Source organism: Neomonachus schauinslandi, chromosome 5, assembly GCF_002201575.2.
Source record: "Neomonachus schauinslandi chromosome 5, ASM220157v2, whole genome shotgun sequence".
NCBI classification, from domain to species: Eukaryota; Metazoa; Chordata; class Mammalia; order Carnivora; family Phocidae; genus Neomonachus; species Neomonachus schauinslandi.
The window spans coordinates 73055049-73071836 of NC_058407.1; the positions used below are offsets into that span (position 1 = coordinate 73055049).

The 16788-nt window shown below is 36.8% G+C and overlaps 1 protein-coding gene across 1 annotated transcript in view; it reads left to right on the plus strand.

Moving 5' to 3' along the window:
- CPNE8 (copine 8) overlaps positions 1–16788 on the plus strand; it is a 227887-nt gene that overhangs the window by 82848 nt on the left and 128251 nt on the right. Inside the window, exon 6 of the mRNA XM_021690383.1 lies at positions 11093–11169. Coding sequence (XP_021546058.1) covers positions 11093–11169 — 77 coding nt within the window. The remainder of the gene's footprint in view (positions 1–11092; positions 11170–16788) is intronic.

Here is a 16788-nt window from a genome sequence, read left to right on the forward strand (position 1 = left end):
GGATAAATGGTGTTTAGCTAATCGCAAGGGGCACACTGGGGAAGAAGAGATTGAGGTGGTGGGGTGAAGATAGACAACTCAGTGGTCAAGGCAGGATTATGTTTTTTGAGACCCCAATAAGCATCCAACTGGAGATATTGACTAGGCCATGTCTGGAAATAGAAAGATAGTTTTGGGAACCATCAGCCTACAGAGTTAGAACTCAGTAAAGTCACCTAAAAAAATTTATATATATATATACACACACACGTATACCTATGTATATGAAAAAAATTTATATTGGAACTCAGTAAAGTTACCTAAGAAATTATATAGATAGATAGATGTATATATATATATATATATACATGTATGTATATACATAGATGTGCATGTATACATACATATATATACATACATATATACCTGTATATATGTATCTGCCTATCTATATATGAAAAAAAATACATAAATGGGGAAGAGAATAGAACAGAAACTAGAAACTTTGGTGAAGTGAAGCATTTAGAAATTTAGGGGAAGAACATTAGCCAGAATTATTTTTAGAAGCTGGTCAGGACATGTCACTTTCCAGTTCAAACCCTCCAATGGGTTCTCTACACTCTATGCTCATGATGGAATTCACAGTCCTCCAGGGGCCCCTGGCTCCCTCCTCTCTTTCCATTCTTTTCCTTGCTCATTCTGCTCCAGCCCCACTGGCCATCTTGCTTTTCCTTGAACACCCCATGCATATTCTCGTCTCAGAGACTGTTTTTGCTTTTTCTCCAACCTGGGATGCTTTCATGCCAAATACTCAACATGGTTCTTTTTCTCACATTATTTAGATTTTGACTAAATTGTCACCTACCGAGAAGCCTTTTCAATAATAACTTTCTTTTTCTATGTAAACATGCTTTCAGGTCCTCAATAGATGATGAGAACTAGCCTTATAAGCATATTCAAGATAAAGTATTTATGACTGATGTTTTATAAATGGATTATGTTTCCATTTGCATTTTCAGTAGGGTCTTGTGAATCTTAGACTTTAAGACAGAGATAGGGACAATGCCTGAGTTAGGTTTAATGACAATATCTTCAGCACTCATTAAGTTATATTAGGTGTGATTGTTTGCATGCAAAACTGGCCCTTATTTCGGGCGGGATTCAGTATTAATACTATTATCTAATATCTAATTATCTAAAAATGCTATAATATACTTCATATCATTTATTAGCAATATGTAGTAAGTTTTCTCATTATTTGGCCTATCAACTGTCTCACCATGATTACTGGCAGTGAGAATATTTAACTTAGTTTCTGTAAGCATATTACATTTCTCACTTCTTTGCTGATGAGAACTAATATTCTACATAAAGTGATGTGTTCCCAAAAGGTAAATATTTTCCATAGATTTGTCTTTTTTTCGAATAGTATAGCTTTATTTTTTAATCTGTATATAATATGGTTTGCAATTACTAAATAATATATGTTGTGGATAATTTTAAAAAATTGGTTAATTTAGATCAATGACCATCTACTCATTGTTGAAAGCTTTTATTTTTATTCAGTGACTTACTGAACTGCTTTCATTTGGACACTTAGCAAACAAAGACTATTTGAAAATCAACATTTGTGCTGGGGGAAAAGAACTAAATACATTCAGCTTTAGAGTATAATTTTGAAATTATATTAGTGACTTAACCACTGATGTCTAAGTTTAGGAATTTTATTAATCTCATGGAGGTAGATTAGCATTTTTGATTTGTAGATGGATCCATCCTTAAAAAAAAACAAAACCTTGCTTAAAAAAAAGTTGTATTATTATGTTAAAATGTGACAGATTGTTTCTACTAAAATATTGAGTCCAATTGTTTCATGTTGAGTTTGCCTTACTTCCAAAATAGCATAGAGATGTGCCAACAACTATAAAGAAAGTGGAAGTCATTATTGGAGCACAGAAGCACTATGCTGGATTATTATAAATGATTGCCATTTTAGGATATAGTGAATAACATAACTAAGTCACACCTCAATCCTTATAGTGGATGTGATTAGTATGAATTAATTAAATACAAAGGAAGTCAGCAATATTAACAGGGAGTATCAGCAATAAAATAGATAATGCCAACAATAAAGTTTCACAGGTAATATAAGCTTTCCTCATCAATTTTTTTCTACAGTGGTCAAAATATTGTAAAAGCAGAAATTTTATATCACTTAATTTCTCTTTCTCTTACTGGTTTAGTTAGCATGAATGTGCTTAAGTCAGTTAAATGATCACCAAATGGGTACAAGCAATAAAAGGAGGTAAACCATGAGTCTGTCTTATCAAGAGCTGAACAGTTGACTGCACCCAATTACTGTACTGTGTCAAAACTTAGCTGTCAATAAGTCTGTTTAATGTCTTTTAATCTAAATTATCTATTAATTAGAGATACTATATTTTTAGATGCTCCTTGATCACTTCATAAAACAGGAAAGCCATTTATAGATTACCTTTGTAGACCTTTTAGGAGAAATATGCCACACTATTGAATTCTTATGAAATTTTTTATGATGTTGCTAATGATCAACTACAGTTAATTCACTTTGTGATAGTATAGAAATCAAAAATTTCACTTACCTTTAATGTCTCCTGGTCACTATACCATTGTTTTAAAAATGTCATCCTTTTACATGAGTATGTTTATATGCATACTACTTAACATGTTAAGATGAGTTGGTATATAAGACACATTCGTATTTTATAATGAAACTTAAATTGAGCATTTGAATTGGCCATAAGTGTAAAGGGGATATAAAATATTTTATTCAAGTAATTATAGTATCTGCAGTACTGGAATCTAGTGGCAAGGGATAGATTTTGAGTATATAGTAATATCCTTCTAACCCCAGGGAAGTAGGGAGGAGAGAGAAGCATATCTTTATTAAATGCTTACCATGTTCCAAGCATCTGTTCTAAGTGCTTTTCATACATTATCTCCATATACTATCTTATTAAGTGCTTTGCATATATCATCTTATTTAGTCCTCTCAACAACTTAATATGTAGGCATTATTTATTATGTCTATTTTATAGATCAAGATACCGAGACAGAGAGTCATTAGAAGACTTAATATTAATCAGTGGTCATTAATTAGTAAGATTTATAGTAGTCATTGGTTCAGCCAGAATATAAACATAAGCAATATAGACACTCATATTTTTCACTCTTAAGGAATATGTTACACTGCTTTGCTAAATAAATAAATAAATATATGCATGTATGCATGTTTGTAAAAGGTCTTTTAAAAAGGATATATCAGAATTAATACTGGTACCTAGCAAGCAAGCAAATAAACCAACAAACAGAACCAGTTCCTTTATTGCAAAGCAAACTTATTAATATGTGTGGAATTATTAAAGTACATAGCATTAATGCAACTTTTATGAATATAGATAAGTAGCTAACCACAATATAATATAAAATGTAGATAGAGGAATTGATCAGTAAAGAATGGTATGAAGAAATAATGACGTAATAAGTTTGAAGGAATTAGAATATTATGCTCAAGTGTGCAGTTAAGGACATTCTACTGAATATTAAAAAGAAAAAGAAGAGAAATACAGTTGACCCCTGAACAATATGGGGGTTAGAGGTGCCAACCCTCACACAGTTGAAAATCTGTGTATAACTTTTGACTCCCCAAAAACTTAACAGCTAATAGCCTTCTGTTGGACCAGAAGCCTTACTGATAACATAAACAATCAATACATATTTTATATGTTATATGTATTATATACTGTATTCTTACAATAAAATAGGCTAGAGAAAAGAGTATGTTATTAAGAAAATCATAAGGAGGAGAAAATTAATTTATAGTATTATACTGTTTTTATTGAAAAAAATCCACTTATAACTGCGCAGTTTATTTTTATTTATTTATTTATTTTTAAAGATTTTATTTATTTTTCGACAGCGAGAGAGGGAACACAAGCAGGGGGAGTGGGAGAGGGAGAAGCAGGGTTCCCGCTGAGCAGGGAGCCCGATGTGGGACTCGATCCCAGGACCCTGGGATCATGACCTGAGCTGAAGGCAGACGCTTAACGACTGAGCCACCCAGGCGCCCTAACTGTGCAGTTTAAACCCATGTTGTTCAAGAGTCAACTGTATATTTGTATAATAATCAGCTACAATCTGATGGTATAGCAATGCTTTCTTGGATTTTGAGCTGCATTATATTAGTAATAAAATTGGATTTAGGTAGTTAATGGGAATAATCCAAAGACTCCCTCTGATGGGCTGATAACTTTTTTGAATTACCTATGCAATGCAAAACTCCTATTATTGTTATAATGCTTTGTGTGCTATGCTTTCTGCTCTTTTCTTGTGTCCTTTACTTTGTATTGCTAGATCTTTCAGCTTTAACAACAGCATACTGCATTCAGGGTCATATTTGGATACTTTTAAAGAGTGGTAGAATGTACCCTATATACTGACAATGTGGTTTATGTACATTTAAATAGATTTCAAAACTAAGTTCTATCTGTGTATTATTTAGATTATAAAATAATAATTAACTGATTTGGCAAATATTTATTAATCTCTTGGTCATTTTGGGGAAAGACCAATAGTGAATGTGATTGAATGAATTGAAGCATTTCTGAACTGCCAGACACTATAAACTAGATTTGGTCTATGTGTTAAAGCTGTGGAAACATGCCTGGATTTATTACTGGAAATTCTTTTATGACATAATTATAATGACTCATCAACTGGAACACAACACCATAGTAAGAAACAATAAAGCAGTTTGTGTTAGAGATAATTTTTACTTCTATCTTTAACTACAGACTAAAATATCTAAAAATATCCATTGAAGGACATGCATTCTATTACTGTTTTGGGTATAGAAAATGTGAAGCATTGGAATGACTAAATAGATTCAGTAGAAATTTCCAGTGCAAGGCGTAGTTGACGATCACTGTATGCCAGTTTTTCCATTGTGAGTGGTAAATGTATTGCTCGCTAGGGAGTACATAAACAGAGTAGAACAACTACATAAATGCCGTAAATATTTAGGGGCAAAGTGTGCAGTAACTCTGGAGATAATATATAGAGATGCCTACCATATCTTTTTGGTACACATTTTATTGATTTTATTATTTTATTATTTTTAAAAAAATTTTTTTAAAGATTTTATTTATTTTGACAGAGAGAGAGACACAGCGAGAGAGAGAGAACACACAAGCAGGGGGAGGGGGAGAGGGAGAAGCAGGCTCCCCGCAGAGCAGGGAGCCCGATGCGGGGCTCGATCCCAGGACCCTGGGATCATGACCTGAGCTGAAGGCAGACGCTTAACGACTGAGCCACCCAGGCGCCCCTGATTTTATTATTTTAATTTCCCTTTTGTTCAGCAGTGATGATATTTGTATGTTCTCTATTTGCTAATATGTCGACGCTAATGTGGATATGCTCAATACTTCTGTTTTGTTTTCTTGAGGAATGGTAGCACAGAACAGCTTATAGCATGCACAGCTACCTATCAGGATCCGTTATCTATAGAAGAGTTCTAGAATCCTAGTATTCAGCACTGACTTTCTGCCATGAGACTTAGAGAACCCGTAAATATACCTGTAAAGTCTATTTTGAAATTGGGAAAGACATGTTGTTATTAAGGATATTTAATTTAAATATGTCAAGGCTTTACCTAACATACTTTTTACCTACTTGGAAGCAAAACAAAATGATTTGCACTTTTATGACGGTGTCGTAACTGAACTAATGTGAGTTCGCTCTTTGGTGAGTCACAGATACACCAAGTGGAGTTGTCACACAAAGGAAACTTTATTTACAGCAAATGCGGAGATCATGGGGAGTAACTTCTAAAGTTGTGACTCCCCAGCAAAAGCAGGGGTGGATGGGTTCCTTTTATTTAGCATTCTGGTAAATATTTAGAAAGGGGAACCTTGTCATCATATGTAGAGGTGGGCATAAGGTTGCATATGCACCTTAAGGAAACCTGCCTATACAAACATCGTGTGTTATGTTAATGAGGCTTGTGTTCCTCCTTGGGCGGATATTTTAGCATGATAATGAGGTAGAAGTCCTTCACTACATGGTCGATTTGCACATGTGTGAGTTAAGCTCAAACTGGTCCCTGTGGTCTGGGCCTCCAGAGCTCTTCGCCAGGGCAGTCATTAAAGCTTGAGGGGGTAGTTTCGGTTTCCTTCAGGGGATGCTATGCCCGTTGGGTCTTTTTAGCCTGTGTTAAGTGAGAGATAAGCCAGAAAGAACTTACGGAAAAATGTGGGACAAGGTCAATGAGTACAAGCAGGTTAGCAGTAAAGGTCAGGTCTTGGGTTTAGCTGGTGACATTGTCATTCTGTAAGCCATCAAGTTTCAGATCTAGAGTTATTTTCTGTCTCTTCCTATCTCTACTTCACCCCCCACACAACCTGTGCTGATGTAGGAAAGACATTAGGGTTCGAAGCTGATGGCCAAGAAAGAATTCTTGAGATACCTTTGGTGCAAAAAGGTGGTTTTATTAAAGCACAGGGACAGGACCCGTGGGCAGAAAGAGCTGCAATGGGGTCATGAGCAGTGGCCCATTATATACTTTCAAGTTGGGAGGGGGTTAGAGATAGCGGAAGTCTCTAAGGAATTTTGGAAGCAAGGTTTCCGGGACCTTGAGAAGGCTGGCTATTGTTGGGAAAAGGTCATTTATTGCTGTCTGCTAAAATCTGAGTCATGAGACCCTGCAGATATATATTGGTGGGTCATATGCCTGGCAGATGACTGCCAGCATATATCTTGGGGGGTAGAGATAAAGGAAATTTCCAAAGGAATTTGTATATTTTATTTTATTTTATTTTATTTTATTTTTTTTAAAGATTTTATTTATTTATTTAACAGAGAGAGACATAGCGAGAGCAGGAACACAAGCAGGGGGAGTGGGAGAGGGAGAAGCAGGCTTCCTGCGGAGCGGGAAGCCCGATGTGGGACTCGATCCCAGGACCCTGGGATCATGACCTGAGCCGAAGGCAGATGCTTAACGACTGAGCCACCCAGGCACCCAGGAATTTGTATATTTTAAAGTAGACTTACAGCATCCTGGGGGTCTGGCTAAGATTGCCTTTAGCCCTTAGCAAAGTATTAACATCGAGGCTGCTGCGTCCCTAGAGGAATGCCACTCTGCCTGTTTCAAGGACTTGTCAGTGGGCTGTAAGTAGTAAGGAAATTTAATAATTTCTCTTCTACCTTTTTTTCCCACATGACCTGCATGTGCCAGTATAGTTACACCAAATCCTGTCACTTTTCTCTGCACTGTTCCTACCACTTGGCTACAACTGTAGTTTGAGTCTTAACACTTGGCTTCTTATTAACCATTAGAGTCTTCTGATTGATCCAGGTTCCAGATTTTTCCTCATCCCTCAGTCCATTCTGCACACTGGTACCTGAGTAATCTGAATGAAGCAGGGGAGCAAGGTTCTTGTCTCACAGAATCAAAGAATGAATGTCGCGGATAAAGGAGAGTGAGCAAAACGATAGAGTTTTATTAATCAAGGATACAGAAAAACCTCTCACGAGTGTGAGGGCTCCCAACCAGGTTGCCAGTGAGGGCTTTTCATCTCTGGCCTTTTATTAGGACTTTCCAGGAAACTTGCCGGTGGTTAGGGCAGTGGCCTGGAACTAAACATGACGTTTATATATTGTGTGAGAGTCTTTGTTTCTGTGACATCTATGATCTATAGATACATATTGCTAGGTCTGGTTAATCTTCATGGCAAACTTTTCCTTTGAGGCCTGATTAGTTTTTGTGGTTATTTTTATTTTCTGTGGTTACAATTTAATTAGTAGAAAAACATTTTAACTCTAGTAACTGGGATAGGGTGGTCTAAATTTTCCTGATCTCTGTCTTTTTTCTGTTTCAGTGTCTGCATACCTGAAATACCGTCAGAAAGCCTAGTTGCTGCCCCCACCCCACCCCACCGTTCTTTACCTACCTAAAAGTCCCATCCTTTCCCTATTCATGAACGCACTATTCTAATGGTATCCCTGCATTGCTAAAAGTCTTCCAGTTGCTTCTGATTATCCTAAGGCAACTTTTTTCTATGTTTGTTTTTGCCCAGCCAACTGGACCTTTCACTATCCTGGCTCTTCATCTTCAATTCTGCCCCTTACTTGAGGCCCACTCTTTTCTCATTACATTCTTGCCTGATCTGTTCTCTAGGACTGTGTCAGGGAGGAAAAATAATTCTCCCTCTACCCTTCAAGGTTCTTGGCTGACAACCCTCTTTAATGAAAAAGACAGATTAACAGTAGAAAAACAAATGAAAATTTAATAATATATCTCCTGTAAAATGCCAAGATAAAAATGAGTAACTCCCTGAAATGGTCCAAATCTTATACCATGTCTAGCTAAAGACAAAAAATATTGGTGGGTGGGGAACCAGTTATGGGAGGGAGGTTTTCAGGCAAAGCATGTTAAAGAGGGCATGGCTTATGCAGATTGAAGTCTCTGCCTTCTCCACTAAGAAGAGTTCCTAGAGATTTAGTACCCCCTCTACTTCCTATACCCTTACAAATGGAAATTTTTCTTATAAACGTAAATATCTCCTACAGAGGGGTAACTTCTAGCGTGGTTTTCTGAGCTTCTCCTGAGTCTACTGCTTCTCTAAAATAATCCTTCTGCCAAAGAGGCATATCTTGGGGTCAACAGAGCCAATTCTGTTCTTTCACTGGAACTGTAACTGAACTCAAGGGGTTCACTGCCTGGGGTGCATTAAATTGAACACAACCCAAGGAAGTGTTGAAAGTGAAGAACTTTTTATTACTTGTTGCAAGTGAGGAGCTAGAGACAGCTGTCAAAGCACTGTCTCCCCCTGGGGTGAGTACTGGAAGCTTTTATTCAGTGTATTGGGGGTGGGGGCGGCGGCTTGCATATGCACTACATATACACATTAAGGAGTTATACGTATTCTATTATTTAGGCACTTTGGTTCAATTGCACGTGCCTAGCATGTCAACATGCTAATACATGTATCTGTGTTAAAAAAAAATGGCAGAAAACCCCACCTATAGGAGTAGATCTGAGTTTTATAATGAACTAAAGGTAACTACAGGGCAACTTCGGTGGGGCTTCTGCAGGTCCTCAGCTCCAAAATGGCTCAAACTGGCCCAAAATGGCTCAGATAAGGCTATCAGGTGAAAGAAACACCTACTAAGGGGCCAACAGATGAAACCCCTAGCTGGTGTGGTATCTACATGGGGAATCTCTTGATTGGATGGGGGCCCCAAAATGTGGGCTGACTATTGGGTGGAAGCTGGTGGCTTGGGAGGTCCAAGAATTCACCTGAAGCAGAACAAAGGAGATAGAAGTTTATCGAATACATTGCAAGGGAGCAGCGACCAGAGAGAAGAGAGGGTATCTGCAACGAGCCAGTAGATGGGGGCTGTTTTTAAAGGGGGAAGATGAGGAGGTATGGCGACATATGGAATTCTGCCTTTTTTGGTAACTGTGCCTGGTTGTAAGTAGCCCATTGACCAGTTAGGGCCTACGGTTATTTGGAGGTGGGGCTCCTGAAGGGCCTGTCTATTCAGCCTGGTGGGATCTGAGGGCCCTTTCTACATTCCTTTGCTCCAGTCTGTTTGCCTAAAAGTGGCCTCCACAGCTGGGTGTCTCTTTGGTGGGAATGGCTGTTTTTTTGCAAAGCAAAACATACTCCTTCCCTGCTTTTGTCCTTCCCCCCCTCTATCCTTCTCTTCATAGCTTTTAGCCCTCAGATCTGAGTAACTTCTCATTGCATCCTAGCTAACAGAACGTCCAACTCTCATCTCTCCATGATCGGATTCCTACTTGGCTCTCAAGGCTTACTGCCTTTGGGAAATGTTACTCTGACTATCCTACTCTCCAGTGTGGGCTTTTTTTTTTTTCCTTCATGAGACTTAGAGCACTCTCCCCTTCTTTTATTTTTTTAAATGGAATACACAGTTTTTACTTTTGTGACTTGTTAGGCATTTGAAAATTTTATTTATTAAAAACTTTAAACAACATTTTGTTGGCCTTCATTTCTGTCCATCCTTCTTAGGGCTTCTCGTGGACTGGTTCACTGTTCAATTTAGGGAGATCTTTCACCTTTTCTTTTAGGGGATTCGAATCATATACAGACTGAACTAGAGGGTGTGTCTCTCCCTGAAATACTTCCGTATTTTCTTGACTCATATATCCAGATGATGTTGGAACTCTTGTTTTATTGGCATGTGAAATTGCATTGTATTTATATTTAAATTCTTAGGGAGCATAGTAATCTAGAATTGGAACATCTGGGTTATTCCTGACTCTGCTACTTACTGACTGCTTAAAACATGAAAAGATCAACCTCCTGTATGAGTAGGAGTTTCTTTATATGTGAAATGGAGATTAATAACAGACTTTCATTTTGCAAGGTTATTCTGAGTCCTGAAAATAAGTGTAAGATTATACTTGAAAATAAGATTCATCTAGCTATACATAGTGAACTTTAAAATCTAATATACTTAACCTATTTTTAGGTGCTTAACATATGCTAATATTAACTAATGCAATAACTCATTCGTCCTCAAAACTACTCTGTGAGGAGGACTAGTACATGTTAGCAGTGAGGAAATGGGAGAGCTTAATTAATTGCCCAGTCCCAGGTAATCAGTGGCAGTCATGGAATAGACACCTGGCCATGTGGCTTGGGACCCCTCCTGTGGCCACATCTCACAGCCTGTCTGAGCTGGTCACAGTTTGCCTCCTCAGCCCAAAGTTTACTAGGTTCAGAAGCATCCAAAATCAAGCCAGTTGTGAATTTAGATCCTGGAACTTTATTCCATGTTTGTTGTAATTTCAAAAAGAAAAAGAAAAGGAAAGCAATGTCTTGCTTACTTGCAATAACAGGCCTGCTGTGATAAAAAGGACAAAGGGCTTCGCATACTTGCAGGAAAATCACATGCTAAAATGAATGCATATTGAGCTTATTTTACTTACTATTGGAGGTGAGAGAATTCGGTATTTCAGCAATGAAACCAGTGCAAATATGATGTACAAAATATGTAGTGTAAAGACAGTTTGAGAACTTATGAGCTTTAATCCTCTTATCTATTTTAGGACTTTCTGGGACAAGTGTTTTGTACATTGGGGGAGATTGTTGGTTCTCAGGGAAGTCGCCTGGAAAAGCCAATAGTGTAAGTATTTTTTAATCCAGACAAAGAAATGTTAACTCTTCAGTTTTCATTTTGGTAGTTTGGAATTGATGAATATGTGGTTGGAGACCAAAAGTGGGTTTGAAAATCTCACTGAGTTTTTTCTTCTAACAAGTAGTTTTGACATGTTTGTAAAGAATCGTTTATATTTCAGCTGTCACAAAAATGTTCACAAAATGAAATGAGATTCAAAAAAGCAAATGTATTGTTTTCCTTTTGGGTATAGTATTACTTCTTAGGTTTTAAGAATTAAATGTTTTGAAAAAGAGACTTTCCTCCTTTGGGCCAGGGACTATTTGGAGCAGCATTCTTTATACTATATGCTTAATAAATGTATTTTTAGTGATTGAGATTTTAATAATGATTTTTATTACAAAATTGGCCTGTAAAAAAGAAAGTAAGGGTATAAATGTTACGAGAAAGCCGTAACTCAGAATTATGTATTCTTCCTTCACTTTCAATCACTGGGATCATGTTTCATTTTCAGATCAATTGCGTGGAGTGATCCTATTTTCTCCAGTTCCAAATAAGACAGAAAACTAATTGCAGATATATTTTCCTAAATCGTCCCCCTCACTGTCCTCCTTCTTCCTCCATTCACCCCAGCTCAATTATTTGGATTCAATTAACTGTTCATAAAAATAAAATGATCTAGGAAAAATACGAGAAAATTGCGGCGCTAACCACAATATCCAAAGGCTTGGGGGAATTTTGAAGTGTATATCTTCAACATTCTTTTAAGAATCTCAAACTCATTAAAATAAATGTGTCAAAACTCTCTAAATCTATTCACCTTTGACATTCAAATACTTGAAATGTCCAAGGCATCGTTCTCACATTATCTGTATAAAATTGAACTTTATGCTTAGAGTGTTCTTCTTAGGCTAGTAAGAAGTCTATGAATTCTCACTTCCTTTATTTAATTTGATTTTCTTAGAAAATTATTACTGAGTGCCAGTTTGGATACTTTTGCATATCAATGCCTTTTTAACATTTCTTTCATGTGTAATTTGTTTTCATATCATTGTAGAATTTGTAAGCTTATGATTCAAATATGTTTATGCGCACTTTAATACGTCAGTAATAAGTAATCTGTAAAGCAAATGCAAATATTTTATTAAATATATATAATTGTTATTGTATTGTTGGGTCTAGTGACTTAGGCCCATGAAAATTCTTGGAAGATCACTAAATCACCCTTTTTGCTGAAAAACAAATCAATCATATATACAATACCACCTTAAAGATGCCTTGAATATTCTTTGAGAGAAAACAAAAGCAATTAAAATATAGAATTTTATTTCAGAGCAACAGAATAGAGATTTTTATGGAACTTGCACTCATATTTTTAAATTGGTCATTTTACTGGTTATTTTTATCTGGTGTTATTTTCTCCATAAAGGGAAATTATAACTCTAATTTCAGAAACTCTTAAATTACATAGATTTTTTTCCCAGTAGAAGATTATTTTTATGTTAGTCTTGAAACATGTTAAAAAATTGACATTATATTGGTTGGGGGTGTGTGGTAAATAGAATATAGTGTGAGATGTGGTTGTTGTTCAGCTGATTCAACAATTCCCTCTAGACAAGACCAACAAAAACACACTCAGGGTAAGGGGTGAAGATATCTAGAGTCATGATTATGCAAACATTGGGAGAATTTGCTGGCAGTTGATTTATGATCATCTTACATAATCAGGAAAGATGAGATGCCCTTTAGATTTTTCCTCATTCATGCTGAGAATGGGGTGGCATAATTGAGATAAAGCCTTGGAAACCTGTTTAGGCCACATGAAGCTGTTCTAACTACCCGCTTTGCTTCATCTATAGGGTCTTTTGTAATTTAAGCAAGTTTATTGAAAGTGTTGACATTATATCTGTCTTATTGACAAAGGTAGAATTCATTCAGTTTTTTAAAGTATATGTAACTAATGTTTTATTCAACCTTTGACCTTACTGGGCAATCCTCTCAGGCAAATAAATATTAAGAAAAGGGTTAAAAGGTAGGCTTACTGTTTGAGCAGTGAGAGGGTGTTTATTTTTGTTTTTGTTTTTGTTTTTTTTATTTTAAAGTAAATTTAACTAGGCTGGCATGGGTTAGTATTAAATGGGAAATGAAATGTAGAGCTAGTGTGTAGCAAAGAGATTGGAGACAAAAGAAAGAAGCAAAGAATAAAACTATAAGAACTGCAGTGTGATGGCCCATTACATGAGGGAAACCCAATTAGATACCTGAGATGAAGAGAAAAGAGGAAAGAGATGAGAGAGGGAAATCAAATAGGCAAGACTAATCAAAAATAGGGGAGTAAAATTAAATATAACAAGCTTGCCAGTGGAATGATATTTTTGATTTATTTATTAAAGCACCCAGTAATATACTCATGTGCTCTCACCTGAGCAGTCACTCCATCCCAGGTGAACAATGGGAAAAAAATACATTTTGTTGTAATCCACCCACCATCTTGTTTGAGAAAATATTACCTTTTATTAAAAACACTAACTTAGAGAGAGTCAAGTGTCTAGAGATGGGAGAACATGTAGATGAAAGAACAAAGTCCATTGGGCTGAGCATGCTGTCTTGGACTGCTGGAAGTTCAGGTGCTTGGAGAGAAGGTGCATCTTCTGTTCAAATGGCATTTTATTCCCCTGCCTAAACCTCAAATGAAAAGCAATGAAACTCATTTATCATTTTTGTTTAAAAGTGTAGTTTGGTTGAGGAAGAGAGTGAAATGTTTGCGTGGAAGTTTTACCTGCCCAGAATGTCGGAGTAGCCCTTCAAATCAGCTGGTCCACTAGATGGAAACTTTCAGATTCCACACTCATTCCTGTTCACTGACATTTTTTTCCATGTGCTTGATTTTTCAAACCAATCTAATAGACAGATGGTGGGGAGAGATGGGGAGGTTGGAAGGCATGGGATACTTCAGTGGAGGAGAGAATGGTTTTGGAAGAAAGGACAGAGTCAGGGAGAATATCAGAGATGATACAAGGTCAGGGAAGTGTTTTCTCACAGGAAACTTGATGACAAATATAACTTCTAAAGGAAGATACCATGTTTTATAACATAATATGTAAATATAGTGGAATATATTTTTTGTTTTGTTTTGTTTTTAATATGGTGGAATATATTAAAGCATGGCAGAAACAATGAACTTCACACTGGGAAATAATATGTATTTAACAGCTAGCTCTTATATCTATTTCTCACAGTCCCCTCTGCCTCCTCCTGCCCCATCCCCTCCCCGACTCCCATCTAGTGAACCTGCCCTGGTCAGGGCTTAAGCTATCTAGTTAAAGATAACATTGTAAGATAGATGGTCACTAAACATCCCACTGTTTTGCATGGTTGGTTCCTCATAGCTGGAGATAGAAACAATTTGTACACTCTCCTGTTGCAGCCATTACTTTAGCCAATCTTGTTAAGGAGTTGGAGGATTTTTCCTATCTGGATGGATCTAGGCTTTGGAATTGGAGCACAGGACACCTCCTGAGGTAGATAATCCATCTGCAATTAACAAAATTGACTCATCCTGAATTTAAAAAGTCTCCCTGTGTCCCAAATGTTATTTATCTTAAATAGCATTATCCAAGTGATTTCGGGCTTATTTACCAATTTGTTTTAGATTTGAGATTTATTTTCCAGTCAGTTTTCCATTTAAATTTTAAGTTATTCAAAAGATTCCATTGTTTTCTTCCCTTTAAAAGGCCTAATATCTCCTCAGAGGTAGGCTTTTAAAAATGATGGTAACAGTAAAATTTGGAGATTTAAAGCAGATATACTAGAGCTTTAAATTATTTATTACTAACCAAGCCTTTGAAAATTAAGTTATATTTATTACAAAGGAAAAATGGATTTCTAGTACATAGCCTCATGCTCTATTATAAATACAGAATTTGAATTTAAAATCAAGTCTTATTTTCTGTGCTTCAGTTATTGTCACTTTACAAAATAGATTTTCTTATTTTATGATGAGAATAAAAATTATTTTTTAATATTTTGTAGGAACTTAGGTGAATTTTTTTGGAACTGATGTTCAGGAATGTTTAATTTACTTTTTAATAACAGCTTAAGATTTTCATAATTTCTAACAGTCTGTTCTGTCAATTCAAGTTCTGAGCAAATTTGGATTCTGGTTTTGAGCAAACACATTTTTCATATCTTAATTCCATCCAACATTTTGGTCTTTTCCCTGAACCCTCCTAAAATGAGTCTTGTGCTACTTAATTTGTCTGCAACATTTACTGTGTCTTCCTATGACTCATCCGGCTCCTCTCTTTAGATCGTCCCATTATTATTTACCATTATACCCACTCAGCGGCGTGTTTTCTCATGCTGGGAGATTGTATCCAATTTTCTGCATGATGCTGTCAGAGAGTCTTACTTCTATCTTTAGGCAGCTTAGTGATGGATTCAGTAAAGCCTTCCAAAATGCCAGAATCAGCACCAGTTTAAGAAAGATTGCCATTCTCTCCTCTGGGAGGAAAGCATTTATTATGTTCATCAAGTAATAGACCTGTTTGTTCCTGTTTCGCACATCCAGGCATGACTGGTTCTGTATAAAAGGATGGGGTGAGGAGGCAGGGACTGGTTGTGATTAGAAGGAAGATTCTTACCCTGGAGAGGAGTGGGGGGGACCTCCATGGGTAACTGAACCGACAACTGTTTTGGCTAAGGGAAAGATTATGTTCTTTGTCGGGTGGCTATAGCAGCTTGTGATCTAGGCAGTCAGTAATGGGTAGGATAAAGGGAGAGACCCACCCAAGAGAGATTAGTGAAGAGTACCATGAAAAGAGTACAGGGACAGGGCCTCAGAGGCGGGTGATAAATGGAAGACCAGCTTGCAGTTGACTGATGGACACCAGGAGCCCAGCTCTGACATAGGGTTCAAGGACACAGCATAGTGGGTGCTGAAATTCAACAAGAGAAATGTGGGGAGAAGAACAGAGCAGGAAGGAAGCTGGGGAATAAGGGAGAAGAAGCAGAGGGCTTGTAGGGGACTTGAGGCAGAGCCTTAAAGGTTTGCCTTAAAGATCTGATTCAAATGTGGCCTGATTCTGAAAGGTATGCTGTGGCTGTGGGTGCATGTGGATCAAGTTGGTGAGAGAAGAAATGGGAGGAGGAAGAAGAATAGGAAAATGATTAGTCTTGAAGGTGAGAAACGTAAACTTACCGTTAAGCAGAGCATGTCTTTATCATGCAGCTTTTTGTATATGAAAATATAGTCAACTTCGGGGGAAATTTTGACCTTCAAAGTCATCTGGACTTTATTAACTTCCTTGCAAATTAGATTGATATTGTTATACTCCCTGATTTATTTTATTGGAAAGAACACTGGGCTGGGAATCAGAATATGATATTTTTAGTACCATCTCTGCTGCTAACTTGCTAGGTAACATGACAAAATTTGTACATCTGTATTATACTTTTATATCTGTAGTATGAAGAACTTAGTCTAGAGATAAATAAATAGCCACTGTAACAGAGTTGGTGGTACATGGGCTTTGGGGGCAGTCAAATCTGGGATCATAATTTATTGGGTATATAATTTGAGAAAATTGGTTTAAATTCCTGAGCTCTAGTTTCCTCATCTGAAACATA